Consider the following 20,783-nt stretch of genomic DNA (forward strand, 5'->3'; position numbering starts at 1 on the left):
GAAAGTTATATAGTAAAAATGTCTCGGCTTTCTTTGCTTACATCCGTAATTCCCTTATCATTTCGTACTGAAACAATTGTTCTTTTGAAACACTACATTCAACCATATGCTAAGGAACAATCATAGCACGGCAAACTGTCTTTTCCAAAATCAAAAAAAAAGATGAAACGCATGCTTCTCGGATTATAATATTATTACTTAAATATTCTATGATAAAATTTACCAATCAAATATCTGTGAATAAACTAAAGGGAGAATGAAATATGTTTATGTATTTATTTGATAAAAGTACAAGTCTTGCCTCTGATTTAGAACTTATATTACATTTATAAAACTATTGAGAAAGTAAATTAAAATGTCAAGTTTGAATCCACGACCCTTTAACAGACTCAGCTGTATTCCAATGGAATGCGAAATATCATACATGCAAGACATACTAATTTCGAAAGAAAATGCACCACCAAACAGATTAACGGAGATATTCCAATATTGTGTTGTCAGCTTGTGAAGGTCACGATGTGCAACAATTTTATGGTTTTTTTTCTGAATTTAAATTATAGACCATCTTGGGCACGTTCGATGTTTGATAATATTACACATGTTTCTGTAATTCATGTATCATTTGACTCATGGTACATTTTTTTTGTGAATACTAGTTATAAAGATTGGTTGGATTCAAGTTTAATTAATATCATTCAATTATTCAATTGAGCAATGACAAAAATGACCTATAACCTATTTTGTTTCACCAAGCAGTAACCCTCAATGTCTTTTAAAAAGGTTTTTTCTTTTCTTTTTCTTTTTTATTTCGCCCTTATTCATAATTTCATGATTCTGTTCAAATAGCCAGTAACAACGCTGAATCATTTTCATGTTTTGAAAAAAAACCACGGACACAAAAACTATGAAAATTCAATGAATCATTTTCTTTAAAAATATGAACAATACAACATGTGGACTAGAACAATTGTCTTTACACATTTAACATGTTATGCATCCATATCATGACAGAAAATCACAGTAAATTGTATGTAATATCAATAAAACATAACATTCCTTAATACCTTAAATGAGATACAATACATTAACCATAAAGAGGACATACTTAAAATCAGAATAAATGATTAAAATGCTATAAATTACTTTAGTATATCAACATATTTTCCTCTTTTAAACAATTCAAACAGTTCTGTGGAACCATTATAGTTTGTAGGGGGTTTATTTTCTTGGATTTTATGGGTTTATCCCTTACATATGAATTTAAGTCAAAAAATAAAATGTTAACATGGTTTATGCTCACTTTTTCTATGAAATCTATAAAATAACCTCCCCATGAAATTGTAAAAATTAACAATCAATCCAACAATATCAAAAGATTCCACAGTGTTTCATTTGATTAAGAAATATCAACACAATACATGTTTCTGAATGAGGTAAAGGACATTCCTGGGGCATGTATAAGTTATATTTTTTTTTAATGATAATGAGAAAAATGAGATAAATAACTATATTTAAAACACATTTTAAGACGAAAATTAAAAAAATAAAAATGAAATGAAACTAAGCATTCATGGAACACAATGTTATCACAGCATATGAGGTAAACCAATACAAAGTCTCTTTATAATCCAAACTATTTAAAACACAGTCAAACTACATGTACATGCGTATCAAGTTTGTTTTGTGGTTTTTTTTTGTGTAATGTTATAAAACTGTAACAAAACTGAACATAAAATAATTTGTAAATATCCATGGCTAAATAAAACTGTTAGTGCTATAAAAGACCAAGTTCAAGTTTGAGGAACATTTTGAGTGATGGGTTATCGATCTTATCTATTTCTCTTTTGGCACGTTCATTACCGTCTTTTTCATAATACTTTTTCAGTTCGTTTGCATACATGATCCATACACAGTTTGCACATCCACTCATGCAGCAATCGACCGGCGGCTCAGGTGGCATACCTTTACCTGGAATGACTTCTTTTGAACAACCAGATAGGGATTCTCCATTATCTTCATGGATGTAAGTGCTAAGTCCAGGGTCATCATTTGAAACAGTATCAGTCTTATTGAGGTTACTTCTGCAAGTACTATCAATTGTATTAGAAATATTGCGGTCTAAATATTTATCTTTTTCATCAAGGTCAATTAGAGGTTGTGTGATTTTTTTTTCAGTGGTCGGTCTCCCAGTGCTTTTCCCTCTAATATGTTCATTGATCCATATCTTTTGCCAAACATATTGAGATGTGCAGGTTGAAGAAAACTGATACTCGAGATGCCTCAATATGAAGTTGGTAAAACCAATTTGAAATCTCATTTCTGAAAAATATAAATTGTACATGTACTTTTGCAAAACAGTTGGAATAAATTAACTCTATTAATTAACAACATGCACTGATCTAGAGGGTGTTTGGGGTTTCCTTACACCCCCCCCCCCACCCTTACAGAAATTATTTTATGGAGCAATGCATGTTCAAGAGTGAAAGGAAAAAAAATACTTATTTAACTAATATATATTTATTTATTTATTTATTTATTCACCAATCAAGGGCCCTCAGGGGGCATATACATTTTAAAAAAAAAAAATAATAATATCATGATTATAACAAATAATGAATGAAATACTGCTCACAATGTCCAGGCAACAATATGCAAAATGTTTCATTAATACAATGAAATATATGTATGGGATTTACACATCAGTGAATACAACAGCTATACAGAAACAAAGTGGCCTGAAAACAGAGAGTACCAAGGGACGGTGCCTGCACAGTTGATTAGACTGGTCTTCTTGTACTCAAAGTGTTCAAGCCAATATGCTTATACATAACATAACCCCCCCCCCCAACCAAAGTAAATACACTGCATAATATATCTGTATATATAACTATAACCATTATATTCCACCTTTAAGAATCATTTCACTGAGTTGTACAAGTACTTGTAAATCTTCAGTTGTCATAAGCCAGTAAAATTTCTGATTATTGTCCATATATTGAAAATTTTTACGAGAGTCATTAGCTAATTTGTACAGAGTATCTCTTAATGCCTTATTATGATCACATGAGAATAAACTATGTTTTTCATCATCCACTGATTTGACATTACATCTATTACAGTATCTTTCTTGTCGTGGAATGCCTTGATATCGTCCTCTTTCAATATTAAGTCTATGAGCGAAAACGAGTTAAAATTCTCCTCTGCTCAAAATTTTTAAGTAATCTTAGGTAGTTCTCTTGGCCAAAATTTTGCTTAAAATTGCTGTAGCAACTTAGTTTTTTGTCAGCATGTATAGTGAATTTAGAAATCCATTCTTTAATATAATATTTAAAGAGATAGTCTCTAAGTGCTCTTTTGAATTTTTGTATTGTTACCGACAGTAAATTGTTTGTGCCATCAATGCTGTTAGTTAAAAATTGAATTGAGCCATACTAAGAGGGGGTATTTTGTTGAAACAACTGTTTTGATTCACAATAAGCATTATACAAAAGTGGAAATGATTGACTTTGATTCTCAAGTCTGTACCAATAACTTAACATAGATCTTATGATATCAAAATGTAAGGGAAATCTTCCCAATTCAGATAGAACAGCAAAGTTTGTTGCAGATTTATGTACACCAAGTATATGTAAGCAATCTTAATTCCTTTACAACATTACTGTGACGGTCAGACCGGTTTGAATACCGGCGCCAGATAGCTCAGTTGGTAGAGCACCTGACTAAAGATTCTGGGGGCCCGGGTTCGAAACCCAGTCTGGTCCGTCATTATTTCTCCCATCCCGTTACATAACAAATGGTCAGATGGTCTGGTCAATCAAAGGCAAAAGAAAAAGTGACCAGAGTTTAAATCCTGGTGTGGTTCGTCATCATTTCCCAAAACCTGTTTCATTTGATCAGTTGATACCGTGCCAAACTCCTGGAACTGATTGACAGGTTCACGTATGTTACAAATGCTTGTGAAGAAAAAAAAATGAACCTCCGAGGTACAATGTACTTACTTTTTCAAAGGGGTCGGTCCTTTTTTCTACTCAAGCTCCTGTGCTCTTGTCAGGGGAGAGAACTTAGGATGGTAATCATCTCTATGGGCAAAAATCGTTTAATATAAGCATGTCAAGAGGGCGGAATGTGTCAGGCAAACTAAATCATTGATAGAGTGCCTAAGAGGTCAAACTGTATAAACACAATTACAACGCGATTACCTATATCTATTGAGATAAATTGGCTTAAAATCTGATATTAATTGTTAAAATAAAGAAAACGCAATAGAAATGTTTTAACAGAACAGCCATACCAAAGTTTTAAGTTAAAATCTGTACGAAGATGTTTGAAGTCGCCTGGTTTGAAACCGGAAGTGTGAAGTACGTCATCAATATTTGTAGTGTTCCGTGTAAACATTGCAGCGTGGTATTTTTATTTGGGTACCGTTTTTATTTACTCACTTCCAGAAATGGGGAAGCTTGGCAAATTACAGAAAAGCAGAAAAAATAAAAAACTTAAGAATGTTGACGCTGAATACTCCAATGAACCTAGAGGATCTAAAAAGTGAGTAAAAATACTCTTGATAAGAAGACATCCGTTCATAGATAAATAAAATGCGAATTTTCTCGACATGCAGTTATTTACGGGACTGTATAATGACCTGATATGTATAATGTCCTGATGACCTGATGGCGTGTATTTTGTAAAATACTGATTTGTGCAATGATATAAGAACAATATTTTTACATATTTATACAGATAATACTATTTTCTCTCAGAAAAACACAAGAAATAATTTATAACTTCTTTCAAATAAATTTTTCAGAGCATATAATTTTTTCAGTGGTATAATGTCCTGATTTTTTGTATAATGACCTGATGACCTGATGGCATTTATTTTGTAAAATACTGATTTGTACAATGAAATAAGAACAACATTTTATTTCGTTGTATAGATCATACTGTTTCCTACAAAAAAACACAAAAGATATTTTGAAAATTCCTTTAAATTATTTTTTATTGAGCAGTTAAAAAAAACAAGGGTTATAATGACCTGATTTTTAATTGGTAATGACCTGGTGACCTGATAAATTTCAACAGTTTACCAAACACCATTTTTCAGCTTTATATCTGAAAAATTTTGTAAAAGATGGATCTTTATAAACTTTTGAATAATAATTTTGTAGGATAAACTCTTTATTAATCAAGATCTGTTCATGTTTCTTTGATCATATAAATGAAATTAGGGACAATATTAAAGTTATTCGGGATAAACCCACATATTGCTATCTCAAATATATTTTTTTATGTTCTTTATTTTGTTATGAATTTTTTTTTTAATATATATAAATGTTTCAATATATTATTTGTTCTGGTATTATATGTGTCAGATTATATATGATGCGTATAGTGTTTGACAGATTGTACCCCTCTGTATATATTCAGTAGCCTCTATAAATGTATGGTTTACTGGGGTGTTATTCACACTTTTTTACCACAAGAACCATAATTGGGTTCCTTTGTATTGATAGCAATTAACAGTTTACACTGCATGTACACTGTTTAAAACTTAAGTGGTCCTCTCCTTGTTACATACCTTATTTTTTTATGTTTACATTGCCATACAGTGTATAATAAACATTATAACAATTGTGTTACAAAAACAGAAATTATTGTGTATTAAAGTAGAAGTTGAATAAGAATTAAAATAATGCAAAATTAATACGATTACATATAATTCATCTAGTACTGGTAAATCAGTCTCCACACTTTTGGATGAGGAATGTATGAATTCCTCAATATTTTTACAAACTAAGATTTATCATCTCAAAGTATTACATGTGAGTGTATATGAATTATATTTTTTTAAATCAACAATAAAAGATTGATTCTCTCCATTAAAGATCAAGGTATTTACTGATATTTCTTATTGTGTGTATTTTTCAGTTTTACATATAAATTTTTCTAAGTTTAGTAACTTACAGAGAAAACATATACAATGTATTTAGGCTTACATTTCAATCTAAAATCAAAAAGATATACTATACTGACTTTAATTTTGAATATATATAGCCTATAATACCTACGTTCAACTTACCCCCCCCCCCCCCCCCCAAAAAAAAAAGAAGAAGGAAAATGAGAAGTAGACAAATCACATTTCATATAATCTTCACACTCATTTAATTCTATATTAAGAAAATGTGGTATTTAAGAATTTTCAAAAATGAATAAACACTGAAACCCTAACAAAATTCAGCTGTTTCAGAGAGAGAGAGAGAGAGGGAGAGAGAGAGAGAACAGTCTTAATAACCAAGAATTTAAAAAAAATCTTAATAAGATTATTTGTATGTATCATTGAAATGTTTTCTTCGTTCTTAAATTGTCAGAATTATAGGATCCGGTTCATTATCTACTTGATCAGGTCAATCAGGCCATTCTGAAATCAGGACATTATACCCCGTGTTTTAGATCAAAGTGATTTTTGGAAAAAGTATCCATTTATATTTGTTCAAACTTCAGAATTTTCATTTAGATGATCATATCAAACGATGTCAATATAAATAATGAGGCCTAAAGCTTAAAATTTATAGCTATGGCCTTTTAAAAATCATCAGGTCATTATACAAAAAAATCAGGACATTATACCCCTAAAAAAAATTATTTGCTCTGTAAAAATAATTTGAAAGAAGTTATAATTTATTTTTTGTGTTTTTCTGAGAGAAAATAGTATGATCTATACAATTAGGTAAAAAATATTGTTCTTATTTCACTGTTCAAATCAATATTTTACAAAATACACGCCATCAGGTCATCAGGACATTATACATATCAGGTCATTATACAGTTCCGTTATTTACATGTATTGTATAATTTTATTCTAGGAAAAGACCTGCCAACTTGGCACCGAAAAATGATGAGCAGGATATGCCTAAGAAAGTACAGAATATTATGAAATATAAAAAGAAAACGCCAAAACAATTTCAGAACGAGCATACAAGAAAAAAAGGTTTGTGTCATTTTACATGTAGATATGTCTAATTATAAGCATGGTTGAAGTTTAAATTAGGAAGGGTAAATATCATATTGGTTTGGTTTCGTTTGTAACTGGGTTACAGAATTGCCACACTGAGAAACTGTACTGTATTCTTGCCATATATGTTTGCATGCAGGAACCACATTTCTTTATAACTTGTATATTACAAGTTATATTATGTATATTACATCACATCTCCTAATCAAACTGAATAATTATGATGTAATGCAGTGTCATTAAAGTTTTACCTTGATACTGACAAGGTCAAACTTGAACTAAAAAATAAGGGCCTTATACCAATTCTTTAATTACATAATTACTGACATAACTGAACAAAATAAGTAATACATTTTTTTTTATAAAAAATAATTCCATTCATCCCTGATAGACCCCGGGTCAGCTTTCATGGTAACTGCGGTACTGCTCTTTTGCAGGGCAAAGGGACATAGTTAGGTGAAATATGACGTATCATCAATTGTTTCATTTACGTCATTGAATTTAGATATCTACCTACTTAACTTCGACAAAGTTTATCAATTTGCCCTGTAAGAGAGCAATACCACGGTTGATGGGGTGTATTCAATGTTTTCTTAGAATTTAAGATCAACATTGTAATGATTTTTTTCAGGAAAGAAGCCTGTTTACATGGAACGGGGAATGACAAGACCTATGGCAGCATCTCCAAAATTCATTCAAGGGAAACGAGAGAAGAGCAAGGATTTCATGAAGAGAGTTGAAGTAGAGACAAGAAAAGTTCTCCATCGACACCAACTGTCCCAGAAATTTAAGGTTCTTAGCTTTATTTGTGCAGAGTTTCAATGTGAACACACCCCTACCCATTGTTCCATTGCTTCACTAAGTTCATTCTAATTCATTCAATATACATATATAAAAGTAAGGAAGAACACAATGAAGTACATGTATAGGCTATTTAAACAATAAAATGCTTTATTTGTTAGTTTTTAACCAGCAGATGCAGGCATTGCAGAAAAAATACATGTGTTGAGAGGAGTTGACAAATTTTATCAGCAGTCATCAAAACCATTTAATTCCTATTGAAACAAATAAAGTTTCTGTATCTTTCTTAAAGTCATTGATCTAACAAAGTGCTGTTTTTATGTTGCATATACATGTAGACTGAAGAGCCAGTTCACACCTGACATCTGACACAAAATCTAGTCATCTCATGCAGTTCACTTGTTTATCTGACTTGTTTTGTCCAATTTAACCAGATCCATCTTGTAAAACTGTTTACACTCCTTATCATTAACAAAATTTATTTTATCTAATGATAGATCAGTGAGTGTAAAAGAGTAAGAAAAAATAATAGCTGTGCAGAATGCTTAAATACATATGGAATCTCACGAGAATAGCAGTATTGTACTTCAAATAAAACCAGTATAAACAGAAAATTTGTAATCATGATATTATTACACAGATATCATAAATAAGCCATTAAAGAAAAGGGAATGAGAATTAATTTGTGTACTTCAGAATTTGTCATATTACTTGTTATAATTGAAATATTATGTTCTTTCAGATGGATTTAGATGCAATGGAAGCAGGAGAAATTAAAAAACATAAGAAAAAGATGAACGAAAAACAAAAAGAGTAATTGTACTTTACATATATAGCTGTTTTTGGAGTGTTTTCATTGAATATATTTACAACTTAAAGCTGCTTGGTCTGATTTTATATCAAAATTTGGGTACGCTTTTAAATGATGGTTATGCTAAGTATGTGTATAATAATAGACTTTGCAGTAATTTTCCCCGATCAACAAAGCCAAGTTTCACTGAAAAAATTGTGTACAAAATTTGTTGACAAAACAAGTGACAAAAAAGGGAATCGCATTATTTCGCCTCACTTTAAATTCCGCCCATGGCGTAGAGACCGGTATGGTTGTATTACAACTTCGAGTCGCTATAAATATAGGTCATTTATGTTCAGGTAACTATTTAAAAAATGTGTATATTTTGATGGTAATATTTCTGAAGTTTGCTTTGTTTACAGTCGATGCATAACATGGGGGTTGAATAAACCCAATCATCCGGGGAACAAAACCAAATGGTTCCCTTTTCTAAACATTCCCATGATGCATTTTTGGTTTGTTTTTTCGTTTGCCCAAAAAGAAATTATTTTATTTACTTTAAATATTTCTAACTTTGAAAGGAGACAAAAAATTGGATCAAGCAGCTTTAAAAATATTAAGCAATTGAACTACTGGTACACGTGAAAAATATTTGTGTACAACATGAAGTATAAAAAGATTTTCTAAGAGCATGTTAAGGAAGTTTATTACTTACATAAAGAAGTACATAAAGGGAAAAAGGCATTTTTTAAAAATTTTAGTTGAAATACCTTATATAATCAGTAAATCTAATCTATGCAAGATATTCTTTGTTTTAAAATGAAGTTTGAATTTTTTTAAGGAGATTACTTCTGAAAAAGCATAAAAAATCAGAAAAGAAGGGCAGAGATGTGGATGAATTTAAGGATTATGAAGGTACATTGATTTTAATTTGATAATAGAACACATGCTTCTTGTTAAAAAGAATTAAGCTTTATCAAATGGTGTAAAATTATGAAATTAATTAATATTAAGGTGATTACTTTAGATGGTTTAAATTCTCATCCAAGACTGGGACCTTAATTGTATTCTCTTGTATTCTCTTCAGTTATTTTCTCATAATTTGAAAAGTAAAATCATATTGAATATTTTTTATTGAAGTTTTCATTTACTTGATCAAATGTTAAACTTATTAGCTCTTTTTAATTTTAAAAGTTAGAAAGATGTCTTGAAAGAGTGAGAAACTTTCCTCTTTTATAGTACCGGTATTTGATAAGTGATGTGTCTTGAGAGGGTTGGAGCCTTTTTCTGTTTTATTGCATTTGTAAACACTTGTTTTTACCACATGATAGATAAGGTGAAGTTTGGAGAGGTGGTTTATGAGCCTCCGTCCCTCACAGCTCTACCCAGGAAAGCTGTCAAAGAGGAATCGGTACCCAGGGTAGGTTAATCCTTTGTGTTGTTTTAATATGTTTTGTATTTTACAGGTAATACTTGGGGAAGAAAGTTCTTAATTTTATTTTAAGGGGGTGCTTTAATTTGGATCAAGACTTGTATGAATGCAAGAATTACAATATACATGTACTTTTAAAATGATAAGTGACTTTTGTGAAATTGTTAACCGTATGATTTTATAAATTAAATCGTAATTTTATAAATGTTGTATATGAATCATTACAAATGTATCAGGAATGTGATTTTTCAGCAGATCTGCTGATTTCAGTGGATTTGGAAATCGAAATGTTTTCTTTAGAAATTAATACAGACCAATGATTGAATGATTTTCTCCTTTTTCTTCTTCTTTCATTTACATCCCTGCATAATGAATTTTGAAACAGTTTCAAGAGAAATTTGTAACCTTCCAAAAGAAACCCAAGTTGTGTAATTATAATGTTTGCTGGATTCCTAACTGTATCTTTCTGTTGCAGCCTGGCAAGAAATCTCTGCTTCTGAAGGAGATCATTGCAGACAATGCCTCCATCACCCCAGCCAGTGTAGGATCTTCATCGAAGCGTGAAATTGGACAGTCAGTCAAGCGTAAACATATGTCAATGGCACAGCAAAGTAGAATGGACAGAGAGAGAGAGAATGCAATATTACTGTATAGACAACAGAAACAAAGAAAATTAAACCCGTCCTGACGGATCTTCATATTTCCTCTTTTTAATCACTTTTTGTATGAATCTAACCAAGCTTATTCTGTGCATATTCTTAAGGTGTCAGTTTTACAATATTCTTAAAAGGTTCATGTTTAATTCATATACTAGAATATACATTAGGTGAGAAATATCAGGGCAGGCACACATGACTATGGTTACAGTAAGGTTTGTTTAATGTACCTGATAAGTATACATATGTTCTTGAGCATTATAGCTATCGGGTACAAAATGGAAAACAGTTCAATAAAAAGAAGACGCTATCTTCATCACTCTTGTAAAATTAGTTGATGACAAGAAATTTGAAATGGGAGTTGGTAGTGTATTTTGAAATACAAGTTTATTGATAACCACGTGTTTTGAGAAGTACTAGGGGTCAACTGAGTCGTGGCAGTGTTGTATTCGTTGCCAGGCCTTTCCTTGGTAACTTAACACTAATTTGTGAATTTAATAAGTTAGATCCGTGCATGCCTAAGAAAAACAGCTTGAATATTAGATTTTTTTCTCACAAAGCCACATAAAGATATAGTTGAAAGTTGTTGCGTCGTATGTCTAAAAAGAATACATGTAGCTTGGTTATAATTTATCCGTTGTTCATTCTATTTGTATTGCATTGATAATCGATGTAATCAATACATGTTGGTCTCAAAATTATCTTTAAACTGAAAATCTGAAGATCGACAAAAGTCACGAAAATATGATATCAAAACTCGTTGTGTGTGTGATTCACGACCTCTGAAACCCACTCTTCTAGGTTCCGTTCATCATCGAAAGTAAGACTTTTGTCTTGCCTATATGGTCGAGTGGTTAGCGCGGTGGCGGCTTACTGCAAGAGTGGGTTCCAGAGGTCGTGAGTTCAAGCTTCAATATTCAAATGAATATCTATCTATCTATCTCTTTATATCCGCATGCATATATGTTCAATATTTCCTTACAATAATTGACATCAGTGTTCAAAAATTAATGAATTTTACAGTAATTTTTGAAATTGTATGTATATCACTATTTAGATAAGAATGTAAAATGTATCTCTTTTTTTGTCCAAGTTATTGGCAATATATTTTCAGTTATATTATACAAATTGCTACAAAAAATTGTTTCTTAATTGAGAATACAAGGCTTAGCATTGAAACAGATCTCCATCAAAGTTTGTTTTGGCTTTATTTTGCCATGCAAGATATCGTAATAAATATATGTGCATTTAAGGATGGAGTCTTCTCGTTATCAAACATACTTCTTATAATTAGAAATTCATGAAATTTTGACACAGTCAAACGGATCATATTACCAAATGATTCTATCAGTTTAATCAAATTTGACCTTTTTGTTTTCGCAAAAAGGTCAGGTCAAGGTCACTACCTTTTTCCTCAACGTAAAGGGTGATAAAAATAAGTGTAGCTCTTTGTAGCTCTGTAGACATTTGTTTAAGATTTGAAGAATCTATTCTTCAATGAAATGATAGAATATCAGAATGTCTATCAGCTCATACAACTAAATTGGAATAAATATTTATACTAAAATTGATATTGCTTAGCCCGCATTTCCTCTAATTTTCTTAAATTTTGAAGAAATTTTGATTATTTTTTTATGCTTCCAATAATAAAATATTTCTGATTTTTATGTATTATGAAGACTTTATATAAAGATATAAATTGACAGAAAAGCTCATATATTGACCATTAAATAAGAGAGAAAAACTGATTTTAGTGATTTTTTCACAAAAATCAATGTATAGAATGGGCGCTTTAAAAAGCTTATAAAAATGTAATTTGATAGGCAAATCATATTATAAAAATATATTCTGAAACCCAAGTATCATATCAATAGTTCACATTAGTAAAAAAAAATCCAACTTTAATGTTATTGTTTTTAAAATGCTAAAACAGACTTATTAATCTGCAGCAATTCTGAATTGCGAAATATGTGATATTTTCCTACGCCAATATTACGCCAAAAATAAAGTCCTTGTTAGATTCTAAACATTGATTACTTTTTCACTGCCAAGTTGTATGATAGTAAATAAGAAAGAAAAATATACTATTTTAATTTCCTTTCATCTTGACTTAATGAACAATTAATCAAATTTACGTTTGACAAGTCGAAAACCAGAAAAGACTCCTTCCTTAAATTCTAGTTTATTTTTAACCGGGTTTTCCGAAGGAAAAATCCGGTTATTAAAATGGTGAAAATGGCGGGCGGGCTGGCGGCTGCCAAATGGGTACCCTCATTGTACGGATAACTCCTCCTACAGTTTTCAAGATAGGAAGTTGTTCTTTTGCAGATTAATTGTACATATATCAGAGGTGTGCATATTGCTAGGATTTTGATTTCTGATAATTTATGAAAAAAATACCAGCTTTTGAATTTGGTCATTTTTTGGCAAAATATTGCATATAGGGTACCCTCACTTGTACGGATAACTCCTCCTACAATTTTCAAGATAGGAAGTTGTTCTTTTGCAGATCAATTGTACATATATCAGAGGTGTGCATATTGCTAGGATTTTAATTTCCGATAATTTAAAAAAAAATACCAGCTTTTGAACTTAGTCATTTTTTGGCAAAATATTGCATATAGGGTACACCATTTCACTGGATATGGGTTGACATGGATTATCGATACTGTGCACATAAAAGAAAACCCGGTTTGCTGTCACATTGACAGCTTTTCACTTGTTTCTTATTGATACAGCGGAGTGTTGTTGCGATGTAGGCCTAAATTTTACACAGTGTGACAGGTGCATTGTCGATTTGCCGCTCTTTGATTTCAAAGCATTCGTAGTGTTGATGTTTGTGAATTAAATGCTTCCACAACAGATTAAAATTGAATACAAAGTAATATATTTCACATAAGTTACATAATATATGAGTCAAGATTAGAAAAATATTAGGTGAAAAGAAGAAAGAGTTATAGATATAATAATTTCGGATACGTTAGAAGGCGGTGGTAGAAAGAACGGTCATTGATATGGATCGTAAGAAAAGGGCGTTCGCGATTTCTTGGGCAATTGCTACTGTATTACAAAGATTACTTTTTAATATGAGCTATGAAATGGACACCAACTGTGAAATAGAAAACCTGGAAAACCAAAGAACATATTGAAAAGGGGGACAATAATGAAAAAAAAAACCACGAGATATCATGAAACAGCAACTGTTAAAGAGGGGACTTTTTGGATGTCTTGTTGCAATTCACGAAGGGGATCAAATGAGCGGTTCATTTGTGTCAAGCAAATGTAATTTGTATGTATACATGTAGTTACATTTACAATATTATATTCCATGACCTTTGGTCCTTAGAATAAAAATGGTTATGCTTCCATCTCATGCTTTATTCTCTTAGTATTCAAAATTTAATGTCATCAAACTACATGTTCTCGTGATACAATGATCCTTTAGTGATCTCTGAACTAAAAATCCTTGAATGAAGGTTGACAGCAGACACGAAAATTTCTCAAGAAACTATATTGTAGTTTAGCAAAAAAAAGCATGGCCTATACCAATCCAGCTGATCGACATACAAAAGGATACAACTCTTCATCATCTAAGTGGGTATAAAACGGGAGTAATGTACGTAAATTGATACCATGACAAGCATTGTGTGGATCTCTTTGATTTCTTTTTATTTGTGTTTATACCAACGGTCACACCTTCCTCTTTGAAGAAATCGAAGAAGAGGTCATATTGCTTAGATAATGTTAGTCGAAAAGTTGTGCTGAGGTCAAAATCAGACTCGCCAGTGGTATTGTCCTTTCTGATGTAATTTATTTTAACAAATAAACTATACAACATGGCTATTTTTAATATCAGAAAGGACACTATCTTTAAGAGTCCTATACTAATACTTATTCTTATAACAATAATGCAGGTTGATCATGATAAAAATATGTACTTGAACATTTCAAAGGGTCAAAATTTATCCGTCACTAGATATATCGGTAACCGAAAGTCCAAATTATTAGAAAAATTCTTAAGGACCGTTTGCTTAACGACAGTCTGCAATATTCATACATGTAGCTTGCCAAAGTAAGAAAATAACATAATCAATATTCAGGTAAAAATGTCAAAGATTATTTGATTTATTAAAAGATCATCTTCAATGTTACCAATACAAATAGATTACTTCCAAGGTTACCTACATATACATTTCAACTCACCACTGTTGTTGTCCGTTAGTTACTGTTGAATGATAAAGATGGTGGTCATTTCTATCTAAGTTCGACGATCAAAGTTTTCAATTTAAAGGGACTTGGACACGATTTGAATTAAAATTGTCTAAGTTTATTTTTCCATTTTCAATGTTTATACTGATAAATATAGAAGTTTATAATGCTATGTCAAAATTTGAAACTTAAATATCAAGTTATAAGCAGGATACAGAGTTTATATTTTTGTTTTGTAAACAAAGCTCGAATATTGTCATTTTTTACATATTCGTTGTATTGGTATAAATTTCAATCAAATGTAACTTTCCTTTGTTGATTATAGTTTTAAAGAAGATATTGAATTAGTTTATATTGTTTTTTACCGTCATTTTGTCCAAGAAACGGTAGTTCTCTACATTACATTTTTTGTAAAAAAAAAAAAACTATAAGACTCGAGCTTTGTCTACATACATGTAACAATCAATTTTTACCTCTGTACAGTGTATCTCGCTTGTAACTTGACTTTAACATTTAATATTTCGGTCAATCATTTAAAATGCACAATAAACAATTTGATACATAAAAAATAAAAATAAAATCTTTGATCTCAAATCGTGTCCAAGAGACACAGACGGACAAGGAAATTAAAATGATCACCAGATCCTTGAAATAGTACGCGCATTCAATTTAATTATGATATTCATGTTAAGTCAAGCATCACAAAAACATACATGCATGCGATACAGATCAAGACTTCACCCTTACAAATTAAAACAGGTAACATCCTGTCTTTTTCCTTTTAGTATATACATCATTAAGATATTTATACCCATAGGTTGTTCCTAACTAAAGGGGTAAATTAAAACGGGCTCAGTTTAACAAGTATCTACCGGTAGGCGGGTAATACATGACGTAGGTTCATTGCTACCTCTTAAAACTTGCACAAATCAATGATAATGAATTGAGATCAAATATTTATGAATTGCCAATCTACAATAAAAATTAAATAGATGTAAAAATAATTTTTCTTCATTGCTTTAACAAATAACTGTACATATCCTAAGTTTCTTTGATGATTTTTTCCTTGATGTCCCTTTTCCTGATTGCCTGTCGATGGAATTTCTCCCTGAATCCCGTCTCATTAAATTTATACGATGGCTCTTCGAGATAAAACACACTCGTATTCTTTTTCGAAGCCAATTTCAAATCCAAGTGTTTCTCTGTTACACCCTTATCCAAGTCGGAGAGATCCTGGGCCTCACTGTGTTCTACAGGGGACTGTGGAATCGGGTCCTTCCTGCTGGAATCTTCAATCTTGCGTTTATAAGACAAACTTTTGCAGAAACACGAAAATTTCTTCAATTTCCTGAATTTGTCGAGTTCCTCGCGCAAACCTTTGAATTTAGGCAGTAGTGAATCTGCCAACACATTGATGGCTTCTTCATTCTTGATGTGGGGCCTAAGTTGTTCCCATCCCTTTTTGGGGTCACCACATTGGTTTATGTCCCGCATGACCTTGGTAGGAATGACCTTCTGGGTGTAACATTTGTCGATGACCTCACGAGGTGGAACGTTTTCAATAATTTTACAGACGATGCACTTCAAGCGTCCATGTTTCTTTTCTTTATACATTATACTGAGCGATCGTTTCAGTGTTGTGTGGATGTGCCTGTAGTCTGGTTCCAACGCTTCCATAAAGCTCACAAAAGAACCGTGTCCGCGCTGTTCCAACATCAGCAGAAGGCTTCTTGCCTTTTCCCTTCTCCCTCCTCCTCTCCTTATATCCTCAGCATCACTAGCTGTAATGGCCTCCTCAGATATCAGCCGGTCCAAGATATCTGTGTCACTCAGGTCAATGTCTTTCAAAATGGTTTCATGTTCCTGAATCAGAACGTCTTTGTAAAGGCTGGCACATGCATCTGGAAGATCTAAAACGAGAATATGTCAAAAAAAAAAATTTGAACTTGGATAAACCGTTTGAAATCTAGCATGCAGGGAAATGCACTAACGAAGAAAAATATTCGAAGAACTGATGTACCATCTAATTTTATACTCCATGTGAATGACTCGTCACTAGTACTGTTACTACTGGTATCGCTCAGATACACCGCAGGGTGGCGTTTGATCTTTGGTCTGATGCGCCATGGTAACACGTTGTTCGGACCCTTGTCTGTGAACAGCAACTTATTGTCCCTTGGTGTCGCATTCCCAGCATCCTCCCCATACAACTTATTGTCCCTTGGTGTCGCATTCCCAGCATCCTCCCCATACAACTTATTGTCCCTTGGTGTCGCATTCCCAGCATCCTCCCCATACAGCTTTATCTCGATTCGCGACACCCGCTCTGTGAGAAAATCTAGTTTCACATTGGTAGCTCTCAGCTCATTTAACAACGTGTTCTGGAGTTCGGCAAACATAGACTGTAAATGCATGTATACACGAGTAGGATTAGAGGGTTAGAACAAACCATCGGCGGGTACATTCACACGTCGCTTAACAGAACTGACTTTGTCATTATGACTTACAGGTATTTTGTTGGGAGTTACCTTATTTTTTTTTCCGCATAATCAAATTTTATGCACTATCTAAACTGTGTTTGCCTAAAATTATGTTAAGCTATACCGCTTTCATCCTTTGTAATTCAAATAAATATGCTGGTAATACCTGCAAAGGTACGGTGTGTTTACAAAGTGGGTGTGTTACTAAGAAATTATTTTGGGCTTACTCAATTCACAAATTGCACATTTTTCATGCTTCTGCTTCGTAGAACTTGCATTTTATTCACTTTGTTAATGCAAATAAAGAGTGGGGAAAATCACTACAGAACTTTACTTCCTGAATTTATTTATTTAATCAGCCAAATTTTTGTGTTGACTGTTTACCTTTCACTTTTACATTTTTTTATTGCATAATTTAATTATTATTTAATATGTCTGTATTAAACTTTTTGAATTTCGACTTAAAGTTTATACATGTTTTTTATTTGTGTATTATACCATGACATGAATATTTCCTTAACAACGCGAATAGAAAATCGCACCGATACATTTTTTACTAAGGGATGCAAAGACCGCATGAAAATTGAAGATGGAGCATTGCAATGTAACATGCCATATACGTATCACTTTTTTCAATACAAAACCGTCTTAGTCTATTTAAGAGAACACATGTATATGTTTCCTAAAACCTGTTAAATTTTTTCTCGAAGCATAAGAAAAAATATTTCCAAAATTAACATATTACAGATTCTGCCTTAGAACAGTACAATACTGTTTTCAAATTTCAAATTTTTACGCCTGGTAAATAACAGTTTTATGATTGGATAATCTTAAAAAGATCTGAGTCTTTTGATTTGTAACGATATTCAGGAAACAGCACAGAAGGAAACACATTGGAACTTGTTCGACTATTTTACGATAAGATAGAAAACTTCATAAGGACAAACATCCCCGGTTCCTGCTGTTACGAATAGGCACATTGGCTGATATTTATTTGATAAAAGACTTACCTTCAAGTGTCCAGTGAAGTCTCCACACTCCTCGGCATACCTAAGTATTAAGTGTCATAAGAATTAGGTCGGACATCGTGGTACATAGTAAATATTAAGTCGTACATACGAGATACTTAGTCGTATATACGATATGCTAAGTCGTACATATACAAACTACTAAGTCGTACATACGACTAAGTCGTATATACGAGCTACTAGGTCGTACATACGAGCTACTAAATCGTACATAAGATGTACTAAGTCGTACATACGAGATGCTACGTCGTTCATACGAGTTGCTAAGTCTTACATACGAGATGATAAGTTGTACGCACAAGATACTAAGTCGTGCATACGAAATAATATGTCGTACATACGAGATGCAATAAGTCCTACATAAGAGACGTATGTACAGGATACTATGTCCTACGTTCAAGATATCACATCATGATAACGAACCATTTTGTCTTTATTACGAGAAACTATCTCGTTATAACGAGACACTATCCCATACATGTACGTATGACTTGGCATCTCGTATGTATGACTAAGTAAAAATTTTATTCAATTGGCATCAATAGGTTAGCTATATTTCGAACATGGTGCGCCAAAAAGTTGAGGAAGAATTCATTTTATATTACACATAAAAACAAAATTACTCAAATTAAAAAATGCCTTTATGTGAACTTTGAGAAGTGATAAAATGATATGAGCCTTTGTATATACTATATAGCCAAACAATGGCGGTTAGGAAACCAATTCTTTTGAAATAATAAATTAAACTAAGTGATAAAACGTAACTACATATTGTACTAGTATATTATCCACATTTAATTACTATTTGATTTTTATGTTCACCTCCACGCTCAGTCTAGCTGTATTTTTAAGTGACTATGCCTACATATCTGTGCATAAGTGGGTGTATTGTATAAAAATCTTGATAGTGAATACGGATGCATATACCTGTATCTACACTGATAAGATGTTTTAACGTTTGTTTAGTAATCTTCTCTTCTCTGAGTTATTCTGTTTACAAAGCCCCGTCAGATTTTACGCATTGTTTTTTTTTAATTTTTTTTAAATATGCACTAAATAGATATATTGCAGGAGGTTTCATGAATTTGCTGATTGGTTGCGATAGAAGGTAAACTTCCTAATTTCACATATTTTCTTAATCACACAAATTGTGTAAGTATCTGAGAGAATATAACAAAAACATCTTATATGTTCAAATCAAAGTAAAAAATGGCTGTATAGTTTATATAATTTTAAGAATTGGACTCATCTACAATTTAATATGTGGAAAATGCCAAACACCCTTGCTTGAAATGTAGCCAATAAACTATTTTTGGTTCCCTCATTTTACTTTACCTATATTATATCCAAGTGATGCATCACTTTAAAAAATTTAAGTTAAAACTATCTAGTTAAAACAATATCAGCGAACTTGAAATAATAAATAAAACATGTAAAAAGTGGCAAAGTATACATAGCTGCCGTGACAAAAGCATCCATCATGATGACAGTCTCAGGCCTGTTTGTATTAAAGGAAGACATACTAACTTCAAATATGTAATAACCTACCCTGAATCTTCTTTCTGCAACGAAGCCATCTCCGTGCCTAGACGTGATCAAATCATCGCTAGTCACTAACTCCATGCATTGTTTCACGATCAATAAGGTGCTGCTATAACCCTGTTTATTTTCGAATAGATAAATTTAAAAAAAAATGAAAATACCTGTGTAGAATCGTTTAAGGGTTGAACATTCTTGATTCATTGTCAGTTGCTTAAGTTTATCTGAAGGGGAAGTCTTTAGGAAAGTCTGATGAGACTTTACCCGATGACCTCTAAATCAGATACTAGTTTCTAAGAGATTTGTTTTCAACAACCAGTTCTTTCCATACCACAACAGAAAAAATGTTGTAAAAACCGAAAATGATAATTTGATGCAATAATGGAACAATTCAGAAAATTTGCCATATTGAAATCCCTGACAAAATGGTTATCCAAATTTCCGTAGGCAAAGTCCGGTTATTGCAATGGTAATAGAAAATCGTACATACGAAATATTACTTCGTACATACGAGATTCTTAGTCGTACATATGAGATGCTATGTCGTACATACGAGATACTAGATCGTACATACAAAATGCTAAGTCGTGCATACGAGATACTCAGTCGTACTATATACGAGATATACTATATACTACATAAGAGACGTATGTACAAGATACTATGTCCTACTTTCAAGATATCACATCATGATAACGAAACATTTTGTCGTTATTACGGGAAACTATCACGTTATAACGAGACACTATCCGAATACATGTACATGTACGATTTGGAATCTCGTATATATGTCTATATTAAATAAAAATTATTTTGATTCGGCGGCAATAGGTTAT

The 20,783-nt window shown here is 32.0% G+C and overlaps 2 protein-coding genes across 2 annotated transcripts; one reads left to right on the plus strand and one right to left on the minus strand.

Annotated features, from left to right (window-relative positions):
- Nucleotides 1–4,363: 4,363 nt before the first annotated feature.
- LOC105327449 (coiled-coil domain-containing protein 137) lies at nt 4,364–10,737 on the plus strand. Its single transcript, XM_011427938.4, has 7 exons — nt 4,364–4,542; nt 6,861–6,985; nt 7,641–7,801; nt 8,553–8,623; nt 9,445–9,518; nt 9,935–10,023; nt 10,511–10,737. The coding sequence occupies exons 1-7, from the start codon at nt 4,448–4,450 to the stop codon at nt 10,721–10,723; spliced, it is 828 nt and encodes a 275-aa protein (XP_011426240.3). The 5' UTR covers nt 4,364–4,447; the 3' UTR covers nt 10,724–10,737.
- A 3,678-nt stretch (nt 10,738–14,415) lies between these two features.
- LOC105327448 (uncharacterized) lies at nt 14,416–20,068 on the minus strand. Its single transcript, XM_011427937.4, has 4 exons — nt 19,957–20,068; nt 18,391–18,430; nt 16,921–17,302; nt 14,416–16,810 (listed from the first exon to the last, which is right to left on the minus strand). The coding sequence occupies exons 1-4, from the start codon at nt 19,983–19,985 to the stop codon at nt 15,942–15,944; spliced, it is 1,320 nt and encodes a 439-aa protein (XP_011426239.3). The 5' UTR covers nt 19,986–20,068; the 3' UTR covers nt 14,416–15,941.
- Nucleotides 20,069–20,783: the final 715 nt, after the last annotated feature.

The sequence above is a fragment of the Magallana gigas genome, chromosome 7, assembly GCF_963853765.1.
Source record: "Magallana gigas chromosome 7, xbMagGiga1.1, whole genome shotgun sequence".
Taxonomy (NCBI): domain Eukaryota; kingdom Metazoa; phylum Mollusca; class Bivalvia; order Ostreida; family Ostreidae; genus Magallana; species Magallana gigas.

What these genes read in the sequence shown, in the direction of transcription:
- LOC105327449 (XM_011427938.4), top strand. Translation starts at nt 4,448, where the DNA reads ATGGGGAAGCTTGGCAAATTACAGAAAAGCAGAAAAAATAAAAAACTT. An exon ending in TGAATTTAAGGATTATGAAG is followed by an intron (nt 9,519 to 9,934) that starts GTACATTGATTT and finishes ACCACATGATAG; the next exon opens with ATAAGGTGAAGTTTGGAGAG. An exon ending in AAGAGGAATCGGTACCCAGG is followed by an intron (nt 10,024 to 10,510) that starts GTAGGTTAATCC and finishes TTTCTGTTGCAG; the next exon opens with CCTGGCAAGAAATCTCTGCT.
- LOC105327448 (XM_011427937.4), bottom strand. Translation starts at nt 19,985, where the DNA reads ATGGCTTCGTTGCAGAAAGAAGATTCAGG. An exon ending in ACTTCACTGGACACTTGAAG is followed by an intron (nt 17,303 to 18,390) that starts GTAAGTCTTTTA and finishes ATGCATTTACAG; the next exon opens with TCTATGTTTGCCGAACTCCA. An exon ending in ATGGAGTATAAAATTAGATG is followed by an intron (nt 16,811 to 16,920) that starts GTACATCAGTTC and finishes TTCTCGTTTTAG; the next exon opens with ATCTTCCAGATGCATGTGCC.